This window comes from Carcharhinus amblyrhynchos, chromosome 2, assembly GCF_965287045.1.
Source record: "Carcharhinus amblyrhynchos chromosome 2, sCarAmb.v2.hapA, whole genome shotgun sequence".
Classification (NCBI taxonomy): Eukaryota; Metazoa; Chordata; class Chondrichthyes; order Carcharhiniformes; family Carcharhinidae; genus Carcharhinus; species Carcharhinus amblyrhynchos.
The window spans coordinates 40,998,586-41,021,509 of record NC_137325.1 but is presented as its reverse complement, the minus strand read 5'-3'; the positions used below and the strand labels follow the sequence as shown (position 1 = coordinate 41,021,509).

The 22,924-nt window shown below is 43.4% G+C and overlaps 1 protein-coding gene across 1 annotated transcript in view; it reads left to right on the top strand.

Moving 5' to 3' along the window:
* The window catches only part of LOC145360599 (chorion-specific transcription factor GCMb-like), a 42,245-nt gene that overhangs the window by 5,754 nt on the left and 13,567 nt on the right, over positions 1-22,924 (top strand). The window contains exon 3 of the mRNA XM_080215949.1: positions 18,383-18,495. Coding sequence (XP_080072075.1) covers positions 18,383-18,495 — 113 coding nt within the window. The remainder of the gene's footprint in view (positions 1-18,382; positions 18,496-22,924) is intronic.

Here is a 22,924-nt window from a genome sequence, read left to right as displayed (position 1 = left end):
CACAGAGATATAAAGTGTGGAAACAGGCCCTTCAGCCCAACTCATCCATGCCTACCAGATTTTCTAAACTGGGCTCGTCCCATTTGTCTCTGTTTGACCCATATCCCTCTAAACCTTTCCCAACCATGTGCCTGTCCAAATGTGTTTTAAATTTTTGTAATTGTTCCCACCTCTATCACCTCATCTGGAAGCTCATTCCATATATGCACCACTCTCTGTGTGCAAAAGTTGCCCCTCAGGTCCCTTTTAAATCTTTCTCCTCTCGCCTTAAACCTATGACCTCTTGTTTTGGACTACCCACCATTCTTAAGTAATGGCACAACATTTCTATCCCTCCAGTTTTCTCGACTTGAATAAAAGCTGTTCGAATGTTGCCATAGGTTAAAATGGTTGGTTTCGTTATCAGGAGAAATACAGATAATGAGATGTGATCACATGTGAATTATGATTCCAGACACTGGTGATTCTCAGTGCCCCAATGTGTTGTGTCTGTTTGGCACAATAAGTGGTGAAGAGGAAAGATATTGTCATCTCACCTCTGGTACTCATCTCTTCCTTTTTGGGGCCATATGTCCTCAGTCCAGCTAGGAAGGCTAGTTCTGGTGCTGAGAAAAGGGTTGGACATGGTGGAGCAAGTGTCTATGAGGAAACACTTTGGTATTCAGGGCTGGCATATTCTGTAAGGATGAAGGATAAGTATGACAAGTTTCTGGAACCTTGGATAGTGAAAGATTGTGAACCTAGGAGACTGGGAACACACGAAGCAAATGTGGAATACAAGGAAAGTAGAAAGAAACTTCAGCAAGGAGTAAGGGAGGGCTAAAAAAGGTCATAAAGTCATTGGCTGTGGGATTAAGGAAAATTTCAAGGCTTTTTATACATGTATAAAGACCAAGAAGGTTGGCCCACTCAAGGACAAGGGAGGGAATCTATGCGTGGATCCAGAGGAAATGGGTGAGGTATTAAATGAGAACTTTGTGTCAATAGTCACCAAAGAGAAGGACTTAGTGGATGACGAGACTGGGAAGGGTGTATAGATTGTTTGAGTCATGTTGAGATCAAAAAGGAGGAGGTATTGGGATTCTTGAGAAACATCAAGGTAGACTTGACCACAGGGCCTGATGGGATATACCCCAGAATACTGAAAGAAACAAGGAAGGAAATTGCTGGAGCCTTAAGTGAAGTCTTTGTACCCTTACTGGCCGCAGAGGAGGTCCCAGAAGATTGGAGAATAGCCAATGTTATTTGTTTATGAAGGGTAGAAAGGATAATCCAGGTAATTACAGGCCGATAAGCCTTAGGTCAGCGGTCGCGAAATTATTGGAGAGGATTCTTCAAGACAGGATTTACTCCCATGTGGAAATAAGTGGACATATTAGCAAGAAGCAACATGGTTTTGTGAAGGGGAGGTCATGTCTCATGAACTTGATCGAGTTTTTCAAGGAAGTGATGAAGATGATTGTTGAAGGTAGGGCAGTGGATGTTGTCTACATGGACTTTAGTAAGGCCTTTGACAAGGTCGCTCATGGCAGACTGGTACAGAAGATGAAGTTGCATGGGATCAGAGGTGAGCTGGCAAGATGGATACAGAACTGGCTGGGTTATAGAAGACAGAGGATAGCAGACGAAGGATGTGTTTCTGAATGGAGGGCTGTGACAAATGGCATTCCTCAGGGATCAGTGTTGAGACCTTTGCTGTTTGTAATATAAACCAATGATTTGGAGGAACAAAGAACCAGTTTGATTCGTAAGTTTGCAGATGACACAAAAGTTGGTGGAATTGCGGGTAACAATGAGGAATGTCAGAGGATACTTTGGTTGGAGATTTGGGCAGAGAGATGGCAGACAGAGTTTAATTCAGACAAATGTGAGGTAATGCATTTTGGAAGGTCTAACACAGATAGGAAACATTCAGTAAATGGCAGGAGCCTTAAGAATATTGATAGGCAGATGGATCTGGATGTACAGGTACACAGGTCATTGAAAGTGGCAATGCAGATGGAGAATTTAGTCAAGAAGACATATGCTTGTCTTCATCGGCCAGGGCAGTGAGTTTAAAATTGGCAAGTCATGTTGCAACTTTATGGAACCTTCGTTAAGTTGCACTTGGAATACAATGTTCTGGTTGCCATGCTACCAGAAGGAAGTAGAGACTTTGGTGAGGGTACAGAAAAGATTTACCAGGATGTTGCCTGGTATGCAGGGCATGAACTTTGAGGAAAGGTTGGAGAAACTTGGTTTGTTCAAAGTGGAATGATAGAGATTGAGAGGCAACCTGATAGAAGTCTACAAGATTATGAGGGGCATGGACAGAGAGGATAGTCAGAAGTTTTTTCCAGAGTGGAACAGTCAATTACTAGGGTGGTTAGATCTAAAGGAGATGTACAAGGCAAGTTTTTTTACACAGAGGGTGGTGGCTCATAGAGCCATAGAGGTTTACAGCATGGAAACAGCCCTTCGGCCCAACTTGTCCATGCCACTCCTTTTTTTAAACCCCAAAACTAGTCCCAATTACTCGTGTTTGGCCAATATCCCTCTATACCCATCTTACCCATGTAACTGTCTAGGCGCTTTTTAGAAGACAAAATTGTATCGGATTCTAGTACTACCTTTGGCAGCTTGTTCCAGACACTCACCACCCTCTGTGGGGATAAAAATGCCCTTCTGGACCCTTTTGTATCTCTCCCCTCTCACCTTAAACCTATGCCCTCTAGTTTTAGAACCCCCTAACTTTTGGAAAAAATGTTGCTATCTAGCTTATCTATGTCCAAAGATGTGCAGGTTAGGTTGATTGCCTATGCTAAAAAAAATTGCCTCTTAGTGTCCTAAGATCTGTAGATTAGCAGGTAAACGTGCAGGGATATGGGGGTAGGACTTGGTGGGATTGTGGTTGATGCAGACTCGATGGGTCAGGTGGCTTCTTTCTGCAGTGTGGGGTCTCTATGATTTTATGATCTATGATTGTATGTCCCTGCTACGCTACAGAGAAACAAGTCCCAGTCTATCCAGCCTCTCCTTATGACTCAAACCATCAAGCCCCAGTAGCATCTTAGCAAGTCTTTTCTGCACTCTTTATAGTTGAATAATATTCTTTCTACAATAGGGTGACAAGACCAGAACAATATTCTAAGTGTGGCCTTACCAATGTCTTGTACAACTTCAACAAGACATCCCAACTCCTGTATTCAATGTTCTGACCAATGAAACCAAGCATGCTGAATGCCTTCTTCACCACTCTGTCCACCTGTGACTCCATTTTCAATTGATCAAGATCCCGTTGCAATCTGAGATAACCTCCTTTACTCTCCACCATGCCAACAATCTTGGTATCATCTGCAAGATTACTAACCATGCCTATTAAATTCTCATCCATGACATGAATATAAATGGCAAATAACAGTGGACCCAGCATCGATCCCTGAGGCACACCACTGGTCACAGGGCTCCAGTTTGAAAAACAACCCTCTATAACTACCCTCTGTCATCAAGCCAATTTTGTATCGATTTGGCTACCTCACCCTGGATCCCATAAGATTTAACCTTATGCAGCAAGCTACCATCTGGTCCCTGGAACTTGCTGCCAGAAGTAGTGGAAGCAAGGGGCATCTTGACAAATACATGAAAAGGATAAGCATAGAAGGATAATGGTACTGGGAAGTGGAGGGGGTTTCAGTTCAATTGGGCAGCTTGGTCAGTGCAGGCCTGAGGGCTGAAGGGCCTGTTGCTGTTCTGTAATTTTCTTTGTTCTAAGAATGATCATCATCGAATAAGGTTTAGATTAGTGATGGAGAAAAGGAAGGAAAATTCTGAAGTAGAACTTCTAAATTGGAAGAAGGCTCTAGCCAGGGTAGAATGGAACCATAGACTTGCAGAAAAAACTGTAACAGTAATCATAGAATCCCTACAATGCCAAAAGAGGCCATTCAGTCCATCGAGTCTGCACCAACTCGACGGGCCTAGTTCCGTGAGGCCATATTCCTGTGACCCTATGTATTTGCCATGCTTGACTGTCTAACACTTGAGGGGTAATCTAACATGGCCAATCCACCTAACGTGCACATCTTTGAACTGTGAGAGGAAACTGGAGTACCCGGAGGAAACCCACACAGACGCAGGGAGAACATACAGAATCCACATAGACAGTGACTCAAGCCGGGAATTGAACTGTGAGGCAGCAGTGCTAACTACTGTGACACTGTGCTGCTCTATTAAGGAGAAGGTGTTTTGCAAGTACATGTTAGGTATGTCCTAACAAGGGTGAAAGGTAGGAAAACCAAAGGCAGGATGATGAAGGTGATAGAGAACATAATGAAATAAATAAAAGTGCATAATGCATGAGTAAATTCTTCAAGCAAGAACCGGGGCAAATAAAATGAGTTGCGAAGGGAAGTGAGGATGAAAATAAAACTGTCAAAGGGCGAATAGAATGTTAATTAACATAAGAGAATCCAAAAACCTTCTCCCAGCATTTAAATAGCAAGTGGATTTTAAGAGGCAAGATGGGTCCTATCGGGGGCCAATGCAGGTGATCAACGCTTGGATGTATAGGGCAAGTATCAAATACTTAATTAGTGTTTTGTATCAGAAGGAGGATGCCGATAAAATGTTGGTTTAAAAACAGATGGTAGCGATAATGGATAAGGCAACATTGAAAGACAAAATATAGTGCCAAGCCTGGCTATGTTTAGAGTGGATAATGGTTTAGATGGCTTTCATCCCAGATTGCTAAAAGAAGTCATGGCAAAGAAAGCAGAAATGCTTGCCATAATCTTCTAATTTACTTAGATAGGGGGAGGAGCCAAATGGAAAAATGACACTCTTATTCAAGAAAGGATGTAAATTCATTCCTCATAACTACTAATTGGTCAGCTTAACGTCAGTGGTGGGTAAGTTTTAGAAACAATAATCAGAAAAATACCAACAAGCACTTGGAGAAGCACGTTGTTGTTTGCTGGTTTTTTAAAAAAACTTAACCTTTAATAGGCAAACTCTAACCTTTTTGCTTCGTCTGGTAAACATATCATGCCAGTACTGTAACTTCATACCATGATTTTATGTGTTGTGTCTCAGTGGGATACTATAGCAATGTTCCTGGAGGAGCAGGACATTCTGGAAAGCGACTTCCTAAAGTTCATTTTTAATTGCATGTATAGGGTCACTGGAAGTTGCTTACCAATCTACATTTTAACACTGATAGCTTCATTGTTATTTTTGCTACAAAATCAATGGCATTGCTTTTTCATTGGGATCAGGTATTAGGAATTTAGGAAGAGTCCTAATAATCACTAGAGCAAGTGAGCAAAAGGCAAGCATTTACCTTGTGTTTGGACATGTGTGAAGGGCATCCCCCCTGAGGCGTGACCGCCAATATTGTTATCAATCCTTCAATAACATTACAAAGATTCTGATCAGATTTTCTGGTAGACTACCTAGGCACTGGAGTCACCATGCTACACTACAAATGCTGAAAGATGTACAATTGATTTTAGTGCACATACCAAAGCTCCTTCTACAGCACTTCCCAAATCCAACTGCTACTTACCTTCCAGAAGGACATGGAGTATGAGCTTGGGAACACAACCACCTACATCCTCCCTTCCAAACCACTACACCATTCTGGCTTGAAACTATAGCCTTTACTGTTGCTGGGTCAAAATCCTGGAGCGTCTTTCCTAATAGCACATGGACTGCAGTGGTTCAAGAATGCGGCTCACTACCACCTTCTCAAGGACATTTAGGCGCGGGGAATTGAAATTGTGGTCTAGCCTGTGATAGCGAAATCCCATGGAAAGAATAATAAAAACACTGAGAAGCCAGATTGAGACCTGTTTTCTGCATTATACTACCATTGATGTACTGTCATCCCTGTAATCATGTGAAGTACTTAAGGGATGTATCAACTACACTTCAACAAGCAGAAACAACATTCAACAATAACTTCATAACAACTAGTACACTGAAATGAAAGAACATGTATGATCAGACTGTCCAGTGAAAGTTGATTTTACATGAAATCCCACATGACTTAACATAGAACATAGAACACTACAGCACCAACAGGCCCTGAAGTGAGGCGACTAGAACTGCGCACAGTACTCCAAGTGAGGTACCAATTAATTATATTATTAATTAATTAATTAATTAATTAATGGCTTCATAGCCAATTAATTAGGGGACTTTAACTTTCCCCACATTGACTGAGATAGCCATAGTATTAGGGGCTTGGATGGAGAGAAATTTGTTGAGTGCATTCAGGAGGGATTTCTCATTCAATGTGTAGTTGGCCTGACTAGACAAGACAAAAACCTGAGCTCCTCTTGGGAAATAAGGAAGTACAAGTGACAGAGGCGTTAGTGAGGGATCACTTTGAGGCCATTGATCATAGAACATAGAACACTACAGCACAAACTGGCCCTTCGGCCCACAAGTTGCGCCAATCACATCTATACCTACCAAGCTATAGAACTATCTGTAACTCCTAATCCCATTAGATCCCATGTACTCATCCAGAAGTCTTTTAAAAGACCCCAGCAAGTTCGCCTCTACCACCACCAACGGCAGCCGATTCCACTCACTCAAAACCTCTGAAAACTTATCCCTAACATCTCCTCTATACTTCCTTCCCAGCACCTTAAACCTGTGTCCTCTCGTAGCAACCATTTCAGCCCTGGGAAATAGCCTCCAAGAATCCACCTATCTATTCCTCTCAACATTTTATACTCTATCAGGTCGCCTCTCAACCTTCGTCTCTCCAGGGAGAAGAGACCTAGCTCCCTCAACCTATCTTCATAAGGCATGCCTCCCAATCCAGGCAACATCCTGTAAATCTCCTCTACACCCTCTCAATAGCTTCCACATCCTTCCTGTAGTGAGGTGACCAGAACTGCACTCAGTACTCCAAGTGGGGTCTGACAAGGGTCTTATAAAGTTGTAGCATTACCTCCTGACTCCTAAACTCAATCCCTCGATTAATGAAGGCCAGTACACCATATGCCTTCTTGACCACGTCCTCCACCTGCAAGGCCGATTTAAGAGTCCTATGGACTCGGACCCCAAGATCCTTCTGCTCTTCATAATTCTGCTCTTCATAATCATAATTTCATTAGTTTTAAGATGGCTATGGAAAATGATAGGTCTGGCCCAAAAGTTAAAATTCTGTATTGGGGTAAGGCCAATTTGATGGTGTTAAATAGGAATTTCCAGAGTTGAATGGGAGAGTCTGTTGGCAGGCAAAGGGGCAGCTGGTAAGTGGGAGGCTTTCAAAAGTGTGCTAACCAGGGTTCAGGGTAAGCCCATTCCTTTTAGAATGAAGGGCAAAACTGGTAGAAGTCAGGAACCCTGGATGACTTGGATATTGAGGCCCTGGTCAAGAAGAAGAAGAAGAAGGCATAGGTAGCTGGGATCAAGTAACTCCCTTAAAGTATAGAGGATGTCGGCGTAGAGTTGAGAGAAATCAGGAGGGCAAAGGGAGGACACAAGATTGTTTCGGTAGATAAGGCCAAGGAAGGACATAAAGGCCAAAAGAGTAATTAAGGAGAAATAGGACCTCTTCAGGATCAACAAGGTCATCTATGTCCAGATCCACAAGAGATGGGTGAGATCCTAAATGAATATTTCTCATTAGTATTTACTGTTGAGAAAGGCATAGATGTTCAGGAACTTGAGGAAATAAATAGTGATGGCTTGAGGAGTGTCCATATCACAGAGAAGGAGATGCTGGAAGTCTTAAAACATATTAAGGTGGATAAAGTCCCTGGGACTTGATGAAGTGGACGTTGTGGGAGGTGAGGGAGGAAATTGCGGGTCCCCTAGCAGAGCTATTTGAATCATTGACAGGTGAGGTGCCTGAAGATTGAAGGGTGGCAAATGTTGTGCCTTTGTTTAAGAAGGGCTGCAGGGAAAAGCCTGGGAACTACAGGCCAGTGAGCCTAATGTCTGTATTGGGTAAGTTGCTAGAAGGTATTCTGAGAGACAGGACCTACTGGCATTTATAAAGAACAAAGAAAATTGCAGCACAGGAACAGGCCCTTCAGCCCTCCAAGCCTCCCCGATCATGCTGCCCGACTGAACTAAAGCCCCTACCCTTCTGGGGACCATATCCCTCTATTCTCATCCTATTCATGTATTTGTCCTGATGCCCCTTAAAACTCACTATTGTATCTGCTTCCGCTGCCTGTCCCGGCAGTGAGTTCCAGACATCCACCACTTACACCTTCTTTAAACCTTGCCCCTCGCACCTTAAACCTATGCCCCCTGGTAATTGACTCTTCCACACTTAGACTATCTGACTATCCATTCTGTCCATGCCCCTTATAATCTGTAGACTTTGAGAGACAAGGACCGATTAGGGACAGTCGTCAGGATGGCTTTGTGAGTGAAAAATCATGTCTCACAAATTTGATTGAGCTTTTTGAAGGGATAGCCAAGAAGGTAGATGAGGGCAGTACAGTTGACATTGTCTACATCGACTTTAGCAAGGCCTTTGACAAGGTATCACATGGTAGGTTGTTGCATAAGATTAAAGCTCATGAGATCCTAGGTGAGATAACCAAATGGATTGAAAATTGGCTTGATAGACAGAATGTGGAGATGTGGGCATTGGACTGGGGTAAACAGAGTAAGAAGTCTCACAACACCAGGTTTATTTGGTAGCAAATGCCACTAGCTTTCGGAGTGTTGCTCCTTCGTCAGATGAGTGGGAGATCTGTTCACAAATAGGGAATATAAAGACACAAACTCAATTTATAGAATAATGATTGGAATGCAAATCTTTACAGCTGATCAAGTCTTAAAGGTACAGACAATGAGAGTGGAGAGAGCATTAAGCACAGGTTAAAGAGATGTGTATTGTCTCCAGACAGGACAGTTGGTAAGATTTGGCAAGTCATGGGTGTAACAGATAGTGTGGCATGAACCCAAGATCCCGGTTAAGGCCATCCATGCCTTGGGCCATCCTTTCCTGCAGCGTATCAGATAGACAATGTTGGCCGAATTGCAAGAGTATGTACCGTGTACCTTGTGGATGGTGTTCTCACGTGAGATGATGGCATCTGTGTCAATGATCCAGCATGTCTTGCAGAGGTTGCTGTGGCAGGGTTGTGTAGTCTCGTGATCACTGTTCTCCTGAAGGCTGGGTAAATTGGGGAGAACACAGTAAGAAGTCTCACAACACCAGGTTAAAGTCCAACAGGTTTATTTGGTAGCGAGGGAGGAAGTGTTAGGGCTTTTAGGTAGCATTAAAACTGATAAATCTCCGGGGCCTGATGGCATTTATCCCAGGCTGCTTAGGGAGGCGAGAGATGAAATTGCTGGGCCTCTGACGCAAATCTTTGTCTCTTCTTTGGACACAGGTGAGGTCCCAGAGTGCTGCAAGATAGCGAACGTGGTACCATTGTTTAAAAAGGGTAGTAGGGATAACCCTGGTAATTATAGGCCGGTGAGTTTGACGTCAGTGGTAGGGAAGTTGTTGGAGAGGATTCTTAGGGATAGGATGTATGCGCATTTAGAGCGTTGTGATCTGAATAGGGATATGCAGCATAGCTTTGTTAAGAGGAAGCCTTGCCTTACAAATCTGGTAGAATTTTTTGAGGAGACAAAAACGGTTGACGATGGATGAGCCGTTGATGTCGTCAATATGGATTTCAGTAAGGTGTTTGACAAAGTCCCTCATGGTAGGTTGGTTGAAAAAGTTAAGGCTCATGGAATACACGGTCAGGTATCTAGATGGATTGAAAACTGGCTTGGTACTAGGAGACAGAGAGTAGTAGTGGAAGGGTCTTTTTCTAGCTGGAGGTCTGTCACTAGTGGTGTGCTTTAGGGCTCAGTACTGGGACCTCTTCTATTTGTAATATACATACATGTCTTGGAAGAGGGAGTACGTGGTGTGATCAGCAAGTTTGCAGATGACACTAAGATGGCTGGACTGGCAGACAGTGAGGAGCAGTGTCAGGCAATACAATGGGATATAGATAGGCTGGTATATTGGGCAGATAAATGGCAGATGGAATTTAATCCTGATAAATGTGAGGTGATGCATTTTGGGAGAAATAATGTAGGGGGGAGTTATATGATAAAGGGTAGACCTATAAAGAGTATAGAAACACAGAGGGATCTGGGGGTGCAAGTGCACAAGTCTCTGAAGGTGGAGAAGGTTGTGAAGAAAGCTTATGGTATGTTAGCCTTTATAGGAAGGCGTGTAGAGTACAAGAGCTGGAGTCTAATGTTGCAGTTGTATAGAATGTTGGTTAGGCCGCATTTAGAGTACTGCATCCAGTTCAGGTCACCTTACTACCGGAAAGACGTGGAGACCCTGGAGAGAGTGCAGAGGACATTTACCAGGATGCTGCCTGGTATGGAAGGACTGGGTTATGAGGAAAGATTGAGCAAATTGGGGCTGTTTTCCCTAGAAAGACGGAGACTGAGGGGAGATCTAATAGAGGTGTATAAGATTATGAAGGCTATGGATAGAGTAAACAGTGGTAAGCTTTTTCCTAGATTGGAAACGCACATTACGAGGGGCCACGGGCTTAGGGTGAGGGAGGGACGAGGTATAATTCGGATGTTAGAGGGAGGTTTTTCACACAGAGGGTAGTGGGGGTATGGAATGCTCTGTCAAGCAAGGTGGTGGAGGCAGGCATTCTGGAGTTGTTTAAGAGTTACTTAGATAGGCACATGAGCGGGATGGAGATGGAGGGATATAGGAGACTGTTTTAATTAAGGTTCAGGAGCCTTGGGACGTCCCTGGGAATCAATTGATTCCTATGGACCTTCCAACATATTTTCTAGCTCACTTGTTTTGCTTTTGAGCTTCTGGGGATTCCCTTAAATGTTTGTATAAGGATGTGCATGGTATTGATGTTTTTCTCTTTTAATCCATAGGTGCTTCGGTTCGCCTTGTTGTCCAACAAGGGGCATACGCGTGATGGGTCGTACGAGGGCTGCTCTTGGATGTTTCAAGAGTAGCCTAGTACTTCACGCCATTAGTGTACGCTTAAACTGGACCAGATGCTGGGCAACACGACAGCTCAGTGACTATCACTGTTTGCTGTGCAGATTCATGGATTTGGGCCAGTATCTGCGGGAGTTTGCGCATTCTCCCCGTGCTTGCGTGGGTTTTCTCCGGGTGCTCCGGTTTCCTTCCACACCCCAAAGATGTGCTGTTAGGCTGATTGGAGTAACAAATTGTCCCTAAATTAGTCTTCCCTCAATGTGTAATGCCATAAGCATAGACAAGGGTCATGGGTGGAGAGGGGACTCATAATGTCAAAATGGCAGCACGGGCTTGTTGGGCCAAAGGGCCTGTTTCCCATGCTGTGTTGTTCTTTGTTCAAATGCAACTAGCTTTCAGGGCTCGTCAGGTGAGTGAGGAGTTCTGATCACAAACAGGGCATATAAAGGAGACCATTGAGGAGACCATACTGACGCTACAACAACGGATGAATGAACACCGCTCAACAATCATCAGGCAAGAGTATTATCTTCTTGTTGGGGAATGCTCCAGCGGTCACGGGCACTCAGCCTTTCATCTTCAGGTAAGCGTTCTCCAAGGCGGCCTTCATGACACATGACAACACAGAGTCGCTGAGCTGAGACTGATATAGCCAAGTTCCGCACACATGAGGATGGCCTCAACCGGGATCTTGGGTTCATGTCACACTATCTGTAACCCCCATGACTTGTCTGGATTTGCAAAATCTCAGTAACTGCCCTGGCTGGAGACAATACACATCTCTTTAACCTGTCCTTAACCCTTGCTCCACTCACATGGTCTGTACTTTTAAGACTTGATTAGCTGTAAAGACTCGCATTCCAATCATTACGCTTTAAATTGAGTTTGTGTCTTTATACGCCCTGTTTGTGAACAGAACTCCCACTCACCTGATGAAGGAGCAGCGCTCCGAAAGCTAGTGGCGGTTGCTGCCAAATCAACCTGTTAGACTTTAACCTGGTGTTGATGACAGAAGGCAGAGGATTGTTTTTCAAACTGGAGGCCTGTGACTAGTGGTGTGCCTTAGAGATCAGTGCTAGGTCCCCTGTTATTTGTCATTTATACTACTGATTTGGATGAAAAATTAGGAGGCATGGTTAGTAAGTTTGCAGATGACGGCAAGATTGTTGGCATAGTGGACAGTGAGGAAGGTTATCTGGGATTGCAATGGGATCTTGATCAAAAGGCCAGTGGGCTGATGAATGGCAGATGGAGTTTAATTTAGATAAACGTGAAGTGATGTAGATTGAACCAGGGCAGGACCTAGTCAGTTAATGGTAGGGTGTGGGGGGAGTTACAGAACGAAGAGATTTAGGGGTACAGATTCATAGCTTCTTTAAAAGTGGAGTCACTGGTGGACAGAGTAGTGAAGAAGGCATTTGGCATACTTAGTTTCATTGGTCAGAACATTGAATACAAGAGTTGGGACATCTTGTTGAAGTTGTAAGGCCACACTTGAAATACTGTGTGCAATTCTGGTCACCCTATTATAGAAAGGATAATATTAAACTAAAAATTGTGCAGAAAAGATTTACTATGATGCTACCTGGGACTTGATGATTTGAGTTATAAGGAGAGGGCCTTAAACTGGGACTTTTTTTTGCCCTGGAGCACAGGAGGCTTGGGTCTTATAGAAGACTTTAAAATAATGAGGCGTACAGATTAGCTAGATAGTCAATATCTTTTCCCAAAAGTAGAAGAGTCTAAAATTAGTGGGCATAGGCTTAAGGTGAGGGGGAGATACAAAAGGGTCCGGAGGGGCAATTTTTTCACGGGGTGGTGAATGTTTGGGGCAAGCTGCCAGAGGTGGTGGTAGAGGTGGTTACAATTTTTGTCTTTTAAAAAGCATTTAGGCAGTTACATGGGTAGGATGGGTAGTCAGGGATATGGGCCAAACATGGCATATGAGACTTGCTTAGCTTAAAAAAAGGGGGCATAGTCATAGAGGTTTACAACATGGAATTTGGCCCAACTTGTCCACGCTGCCCTTCTTTTTAAAAAACCTCTAAGCTAATCCCAATTGCCTGCATTTGGCCCATACCCACCTTACCCATGTAACTGTCTAAATGCTTTTTAAAAGACAAAATTGTACCTGCCTCTACTATTACCTCTGGCAGCTTGTTCCAGGCACTCATCATCCTCTGTGTGAAAAGAATTGCCCCTCTGGACACTTCTGTATCTCTCCCCTCTACCTTTAAATCTATGCCCTCTAGTTTAAGATTCCCCTACCTTTGGGAAAAGATATTGACTATCTAGCTCATCTGTGCCCCTCATTATTTTATAGACCTCTATAAGATCATCCCTCAGCCTTTTACACTCCAGAGAAAAAAGTTCCAATCTATTCAGCCTCTCCTTATAACTCAAACCACCAAGTCCCAGTAGCATCCCAGTAAATCCTTTCTGCAATCTTTCTAGTTTAATAATATCAGTATGGACAAGTTGGGCCAATGGGCATGTTTCCATGCTGTAAACCTCTATGACACCTTGACTGTACTTCTGAACTCAAATTCTCTTGCAATGAAGGCCAACATTTCATTTGCCTTCCTAATTGTTTGCTGGACCTGCCTCTCCATTTCCATTGGGTGGTGTACAGTGACCCAGATCCATTTGTATATTCACAGTTCACAATATATCACCATTTAAATACTCTTCCATTCTGTTTATCACACCGAAATGTATAACATCACATTTAGCCATGTTCGTACTGCATCTGCCATATATTTGCTCACTCACTTAACTTCTCTAAATCATCTTGATGTTTCTTGACTTTTAAGGGGCATCTGGGCAAATACATGAATAGGAGGGGAATAGAGGGGTATGGTCCCAGAAAGGGTTGGATGGTTTTAGTTCAGACAGGCAGCATGGTCGGTGCAGGCTTGTAGGGCCGAAGGACTGTGCTGTAATGTTCTTTGTATCCTTCTCACATCTCACAATTCCACCCAGTTTTGTGTCACCACCAAACTTGGAAACGTTACATTTGTTGCCTCATCCACGTCATTTATATGTGTTTATACTTAAAAAAATATTTAGGTTATCCTTTTATTCTGTGCACCAAAGCTTTCTCATGCACTCCGCTAGCTTTGCAGAGCTATCAATAAGAAAAGGCTGATACTTGTGTAGAAACTAGAAGCCATTCGAGCCTGCTCCGCCATTCATTTTGATCATGGCTGATCATTGAATTCAATATACTGATATTCTCTTTCCCCCACCTCCCCCCAATATCCGTTGACCCATTTCACCCGAAGAGCTATGTCTAATTTCTTCTTGAAATCAGAGAACATTTTGGCCTCAGTTACATTCTGTGATAGTGAATTCCACACATTCACCACCCTTTAGGTGAAGATATTTTTCCTCATAGAATTATAGAATCCATAAAGTATAGAAGGAGTCCATTTGGCCCATCAAGTCTGTTCTGACCACAGTCCCACCCAGGCCCTATCCCATAACCCTACACATTCACCCTGCTAATTCTCTGACACAAGGTCAATTTAACATGGCCAATCAACCTAAGCTGCACATCTTTGGAACGTGGGAGGAAACCAGATCACCTGGAGGAAACCTATGCAGTCACTGGGAGAAAATGCAAACTCCACACTGACAGTGACCCAAGACCGGAATTGAACCTGGATCCCTGGCTCTGAGGCAGCAGTGCTTGCCAATGTGCCGCTGTAAGTTCTCTCAGGTTTAACCCCCTCTAGTTCTGGACTCCCCCACCATTGGGAACATTCTGTCTGAATCTACCCTGTCAGAATTTTATAAATTATGATATGCTATAACAAGCTGTATTTGAATATTAATGGAACTTTCAAAGTAATTCCATGTTTACTTTGGTGCAGAAGTATAATCATTACAAAGTGCATACTAGCTCATTTCTTCCTCTTAGTTCTATTTTGTGGAAAGTAGTGGGATAACCTTAGAAATTGAGTTGCTGTTGAAAAGTCTTGCCCAGTAAGAGTGCTAGTCAAATTAGAAATATCAGGATAGATCAAACTAGTACATGCTGAAAAGATGGTGTGAAGGGGAGGATTTCAGATTTTTGGCTCTAGGGGAAGTGGACCAGTACAAGCTGGCACAAAAGGCTACAACTGAGAAGGACTGGGACTGATGTCCAAGGGGCCGCATTTGTTAGTGTTGGGGAGGGTTTAAATTAAAATGGCATGGGGACTGGTTTAGGGATGGCACAGTAGCACAGTTAGCATTGCTACCTCACAGTGCCAGGGACCCGGGTTTGATTCCAATCTTGGGTGATTGTGAAGTTTGTACAATCTCCTCATGTCTGCGTGAGCTCCTCGGAGTGCTCTGGTTTCTTTGCACAGCCCAAAGTCTAAAGTTATTTTATTAGTGTTATAAGTATATTACATTACATTACATGTTACATTAACACTGCAATGATGTTACAGTGAAAATCACAAGATGGATTGGGCTTGCTAAATTGCCCTTTAGTGTCCAAAGATATGTTGGTTAGGGGGATTAGCCATGGTAAATGCATGGAGTTACAAGGATGGGGCAAAGGGGGGGACTAGGTAAGATGCTCTGTTGTGGAATCGGTGCAGATTCGATGGGTCAAATGGCCGCCTACTGTCCTGTACGGATTCTATGCATAGAGTCAGAGAATCGAGGACAAAAACCAAAAATGGAAAGGGAAATAAGCAGTGATAGCCAGAGAAACCAAGAGTCAGCTTCCAAAAAGGGTCTCAGTGAAAAATAGGGGGAAGAGGACCTGTAACATCAAAAAGATGAGCCAAAAGGTTTTGTGCCTTAATGTGCAGAGTCTTATTGGGATGGATAGAAAACTAGTTGGCAGGCAGGAAACAAAGAGTAGGAATAAGCAGGTCCTTTTTCCAAATGAAAGGCAGCGAGCAGTGAGGAACAAAGAAAATTACAGCACAGGGACAGGCCCTTTGGCCCTCCAAACCTGCACCGACTGAACTAAAACCCCCTACTCTTCCAGGGAGCATATCCCTCCATTCCCTCCTATTCATGAATTTGTCAAAACGCCCCTTAAGAGTCACTATGATATCTGCTTGCACTACCTCCACCGACAACAAATTCCAGGTGCCCACCACCTCATACATCTTTTAAACCTTGCTCCTCACACCTTAAACCCATGCCTCCTAGTAATTGATTCTTCCAGCCTGGGAAAAAGCTTCTGACTATCCACTTTGTCCATGCCCCTCATAATCCTGTAGACTTCTATCAGGCCACCCCTCAACCTGCATTGTTCCAGTGAGGTTTCTCCAACCTCTCCTCATTGCTAATGCCCTCCATACCAGGCAACATCCTGGTAAATCTTTTCTGTACCCTCTCCAGAGCCTCCACATCAAAGAACAAAGAACAAAGAACAACACAGCACAGGAAACAGGCCTTTCAGCCCAACAAGCCCGTGCCGCCATTTTAACATTGTGAGTGCCCTCTTCTACCTATGACCTTTGTCCATGCCTATTGGACTCCACAATAAAGGAACCATAACTAAATTGAGGGACAACTAATTTAGGGACAATTTGTTAACACCAAGAGCACATTTTTGGGGTGTGGAGGAAACTGGAGCACCCGGAGAAAACCCATGCAAGCACGGGGAGAATGTGCAAACTCCCACAGACACTGGCCCAAATCCATGTATCTGCACAGCAAACAGTGATAGTCACTGAGCTGTCATGTTGCCCGTCAGGTGGTCCAGTTTAAGCGTACACTAACAACGTGAAGCACTAGGCAACTCTCGAAGCAACATCCAAGAGCAGCCCTCGCACGACCCACCGCATGTATACCCCTTGTTGGACAACAAGGCGGACCGAATCACCTGTGGATTAAAAGAAAAGACATCAATAAATATGCACAACTTATACAGACATTCACGGAAACTCCAGAAGCTCAGAAGTGAGATAAGTGAGCCACAAAATATGGTGGAAGGCTTAATCAACATCCTTCTGGTAGTGTGGCCACCAGAATTGAACTCTATGTTCCAAGTGTGGCCTAACTAAGGTTCCATAAAGCTGCAACACGACTTGCCAATTTTTAAACTCAATGCCCCGGCCGATGAAGGCAAGCATGCCTTCTTGACCACCTGTGTTGCACCTTTCAGAATGACCTGTGTGCATATTGGAACCACAGGGTTCAGTGCTTGGACCCCAGCTATTCACCATATATATTAATGATTTAGATGAGGAAACTAAACGTAATATTTAAGTTTGCATCCTTCTCTCAGCTCACCCCCTATCTAGCTTTGGCACATCTGCAGAGTTGAGTGAGTGAGCAAGTGATTGGTAGATATAGTTTGGGTTAATTTGGATAAATGTGAGGTTATCCATTTTGGTTGCAAAAATGGGAAGGCCGATACCTGAATGGCCTTAAATAGGGGAGGGGAATATACAATGAGACCTGGGTGTTATTATCCACCAGTCACTGAAGTGCAGGCAGTAAAAATGCCAATTATATGTTGGAGCAGGGATATTTTGATATAATTATCCAAGGCCCTGAGGCCACACCTGGAATATTGTGTGCCGTTTTGGTCTCCTAATCTGATGTTCTTACCCTCGAGAGAGTGCAGAATTTTACCAGACTGATTCCTGGGATGGTAGGACTGAGATACTAAGTGAGATTGAGTCAGTTAGGATTGTATTTGTTGGAGTTCAGAAAAATGAGGAAACCTGTAAAATTCAAACTAGATGAGCTAGGGTAGATGCAAGAAGGATGTTCCTGATGTTGGGAGCATCCAGACACAGAGTTCACAGCCTAAAGATACAAATAATACAGAGCCTTCCAGAACACAACTATATTGTTATGAAGTACCTGATATGCTTCCTTAACGTGGTATTCCAGGAGAGTATTTTTAATAAAATGAACCCTTCAAGCCTGGTATGTGTCTTTGAAGTGAATCTAATCTGGCCCACAAAGGGACCTGCAACATTGTATGCCATCCTGCCAATAAATATGTTTGCTAAGCTATTAGACTGTTAAAGATGGAGTTGAGGAGAAATATTTTCGCCCAGGGAATGGTCGGTCTGTAGAATTCGCTACCATCGGAAGTAGTTCAAGCCAAAATATTATATGTTTTTAAGAGGGAATTAGATACAGTACTTGGCGAAAGCAATCAAAGGATATGGGGGGAATGTGGGATTCCCTTTGAGTTGGATGATCAGTCATGATCATAATAAGCAGCGGAGCAGGTTTAAAAAACCAACTGATCTCCTTCTGCCCCTTTTTTTTTGTTGTTGTTTCTGTATTTCTATAGCAGATGCCCAAGGCACAAGTTTGAATCTTTGAAAGATGTAACTTGTGGGCAAGGTTCTCAACTGGAAACACTAAATCGGAAAATTAGTATTTTTTTTCAATGTGGGTATTGGATCTAACTTGTTTCCCCATTGTAAAAATCCTAATTGATAGATTTATGCTTTGCAGAAAGAATGTGTCCAAACTGTAACTCAGCATTGGAACTGATATCCTGCCGAGGTCACAGTGGTTATCCTGTCACAAACTTTTGGAGACTTGATACTAAAGCAATATTTTTCCAGGTAAATTTATGTTTGGACACAAAGGTATTCAATGAGATAAAAATGTTAAATATATTTAATCATTTTAATGACTTGCCATTTCTCTGTGCCACACTTTGCCCAGGTTTTGAATTGAGAATATAAAGAACAAAGAAAATTACAGCACAGGAGGGCCCTTTGGCCATCCAACCTACACTGACCATGCTACCTGACTTAATTAAAACCCCCTACGCTTCCAGGGACCATAGTCCCCTATTCCCATCTCATTCATGTAATTGTCAAGACACCCCTTAAAAGTCACTACCGTATCCGCTTCCAATACGTCCCCCAGCAACTAGTTCCAGACACCCACTACTCTGTGTAAAAAATCTGCCTTGTACGTCTCTTTTAAAACTTACCCCTCGCACCTTAAACCTATGCACCCTAGTAATTGACTCTTCCACCCTGGGAAAAAGCTTTTGACTTTCCACTCTGTCCATGCGTCTCATGATCTTACAGACTTTTATCAGGTCTCCCCTCAACCTGTGTCGCTCCAGTGAGAACAAAACAAGTTTCTCCAACCTCTCCTCATAGCTAATGCCCTCCATACCAGGCAACATCCTGGAAAATCTTTTCTGTACCCTCTCCAAAGCCTCCACATCCTTCTGGCAGTGTGGCAACCAGAATTAAACACTATATTCCAAGTGCGACCTCACTAAGTTTCTGTAAAGCGGCAACATGACTTGCCAATTTTTAAACACAATACTCCGACCAATGAAGGCAAACATGCTGATGTCTTCTTGACTACCTTCTCTACCTGTGTATCTGAACATCCAGATCCCTTTGCCTATCGATACTCCTAAGGGTTCTGCCATTTACTGTATATTTTCTACCTGTATTAGACCTTCCAAAATGCATCATTTCACATTTCTCCGGATTAAACTCCACCTGCCACCTCTCCGCTCAAGTCTCCAACTGATCTATATCCTCTGATGGTCCTCATCGCTATCCGCAAATCCACCAATCTTTGTTGTCTGCAAGCTTATTAATCAATCCAGTTACATTTTCCTCCAAACCATTTATATATATTACAAACAGCAAAGGTCCCAGCACTGATCCCTGAGGGACACCACTTGTCACAGCCCTCCATTCAGAAACACATCCTTCCACTGCTACCCTCTGACTTTGACCGAGCCAGTTCTGTATCCACCTTGCCAGCTCACCTCTGATCCTATGCAACTTCACCTTCTGCACCAGTCTGCCATGAGGAACCTTGTCAAAGGCCTTACTGAAGTCCATGTAGACAACATCCACTGCTCTACCCTCATCAATCATCTTCGTCACTTCCTTGAAAAACTCCATAGAACCATAGAAAATGACAGCTCAGCCTTTCTTGCCTGTGCTCAAAAATGTTTTGCCTAGTCCCACTGACCTGCACTTGGACCATATCCCTCCATACCCCTCTCATCCATGAACCTGTCCAAGCTTTTCTTAAATGTTAAAAGTGACCCCACATTTACCACTTTATCCAGCAGCTCATTCCTCACTCCCACCACTCTCTACATGAAGAAGCCCCCCCAATATTCCCTTTAAACTTTTCTCCTTTCACCTTTAACCCATGGCCTCTGGTTTTTTTCTCCCCTAGTCTCAGTGGAAAAACCCTGCTTGCATTCACTCTATCTATACCCATCAAAATCTTATACACCTCCATCAAATCTCCCCTCATTCTTCTACGTTCCAGGGAATGAAGTCCTAACCTACTCAATCTCTCTCTGTAACTCAGCTTCTCAAGTCCCGGCAACATCCTCGTGAACCTTCTCTTCACTCTTTCAACCTTATTTACATCCTTCCTGTAACTAGGTGACCAAAACTGTACACAATACTCTAAATTCGGCCTCACCAATGCCTTATATAACCTTACCATAACACTCCAACATTTATACTCGATACTCCGATTTATAAAGGCCAATGTACCAAAAGCACTCTTTACAACCCTATCCACCTGTGTTGTCACTTTTAGGGAATTCTGTACCTGTATTCCCAGATCCCTCTGTTCAACTGCACTCTTCAGAGTCCTATCACTTAGCACTTTGGTTTGTCCTTCCAAAGTGCAATACCTCACACTTGTCTGCGCTAAATTCCATTTGCCATTTTTCAGCCCATTTTTCTAGTTGGTCCAAGTCCCTCAGCATGCGTTGAAAACCTTCCTCACTGTCCACTACACCTCCAACTTTGTATCATCAGCAAATTTGCTGATCCAATTTACCACATTATCATCCAGATCATTGATATAGATGACAAACAACAATGGACCCAACACCGATCCCTGCGGCACTCCACTAGTCACAGGCCTCCACTCAGAGAAGCAATCCTCCACAACCACTCTCTGGCTTCTTCCATTAATCCAATTTAGAACCTCCCCATATCTACCTAGTGACTGAACCTTCCTAACTAACTTCCCATGAGGGACCTTGTCAAAGGCCTTGCTAAAATCCAGGTAGACAACATCCACTGCCTTCCCTTCATCCACTTTCCTGGTGACCTCCTCACAAAACTCTAATAGATTGGTCAAACATGACCTACCACGCACAAAGCCACGTTGACTCTCCCTAATAAGTCCCTGTCTATCCAAATATTTGTAGATCCTATCATTTATCACACCTTCCAATAACTTGCCAACCACCGACGTCAAACTTAATAACCTGTAATTTCCCGGATTTCTTTTGGAACCTTTTTTAAACAACGGAACAACATGAGCCACCCTCTAAGCATCCGGCACCTCCCCCATGAATATTGACATTTTAAATATGTCTGCCGGGGCCCCTGCAAGTTCACTACTAGCCTCCCTCAAGATCCGTGGGAATACCCTGTCCGGTCCTGGGGATTTATCCACTCTGATTTGCCTTAAGACAGCCAGCACCTCCTCCCCTTTAATCTGTATCAAGTTCATGATCAAGTTCATGAACTCGATCAAGTTCATGAGACACAACGTCCCCATATGTGACTAACACTGCTCAATATTATGATAAAGTAAATTTGACTGCCTTCCAATACGTCTGCATGTGCAGTTAAATGCAGAAGTCTGGAAGTTGCTATCTGAATGATCCTGCTACACCATTACAGTATCTTGCCAGGAGAAGCAAAATTAAAATTCATTTGAGTGTGAAATCCTGTACTCATGCACTAGCCACCCATGAAAAACATCCAGTAAAGTTGTGTCTTGTGCGTTCCACATGTGAGTGCAATTTTAAAGGTATGATAAATCAAATCAATATCACTATCAAAGTGGCATTAAAAGTTTAATTTTACAACTATGTACCCCATTCCTTCAGAATTTGATTGTCGTTGTATTCAAGACCCTCCACCCCGTCTGGAATGATCACTCCCTGCACATCCCCATCCGCTCTCACCCCCAATCATCTCTGACTGACTGATGGACAGTACCAGGTTGGCACTGCCCAAGAGGCACTCATGGCCCCTGACCTACTAGGGAGCCTAGCTTTATGGAACGCAACTGATTTGATGAAATAGAGAGACCTAAGAAAAAGATCTTGCAGCATAATATTATGTAAATTGTAAAATTGTTGAATATAACATTATGCAATAGGAACAGGTAGAAAACATTACATTTTACACCTTATCCCAACTTTGGCTTTGTTCACCAGAAGGAAAATCATAGTCATGGGTTGGAATTGAACATGATGTTTGGAAGTGAGACAGGGAGTAAGGGTGGGAAGGGAGGTGGGTGGGGTGGTGGTGTGATTGCCAGAAAATTAACAAGAAGATGGGGCAGGGGGTGGGTAACCATGCCTTTCTCAATGTAATGGAATGGAATGGAATTCCCTAAGCAACAGGAATTTGGAACAAACACAGAAAATGATGGAAAGTTTCAGCAGGTCTGACAACATCTGTGGAGAGAGAATAGAGCCAACATTTCAAGTCTGGATGACCCTTCATCAGAGCTGGAATTTGAAGGATGGTTCTCCCATACAGAGGCCAACTGGGGTCCTTGAATGATCAATTAAATATAGCCTATTTGTGCTGCTGTTGGCATTCTCCTGCTCTGGACCACAGAAGGCAGCCCTATCAGCATGGGCCAAATTAGGAACATCTTCCCCTTCCTACACCAACTACATCCCTCCTCTTGTTAGGTTCTGACTGACAAGCCTCGGTGATACTGATCTCAGTCATAAAGAAAATCCAATATGCTGCACTGCATTAGGTGCAGTTCCAGCAGTGACTACAGGGTTGTGAAGAACAGCCAGCCCTCCAATTGACCAGCAGTACTCGAAGCAGTATATGATCCTTTAAAAAGACTGGACCTTGATTCCAGGCCATTGCCTGATTGCCACAACATCAACCGAGGCTCTGGGAAACGGTCAAGGTAAAATTGCCCCTGGCTTTCCTGCCTGCTGCTGGGGCTGCCAGTGCTCCAATAAAATTTGGTCATCAAGGCTATACCAGCTCTCTA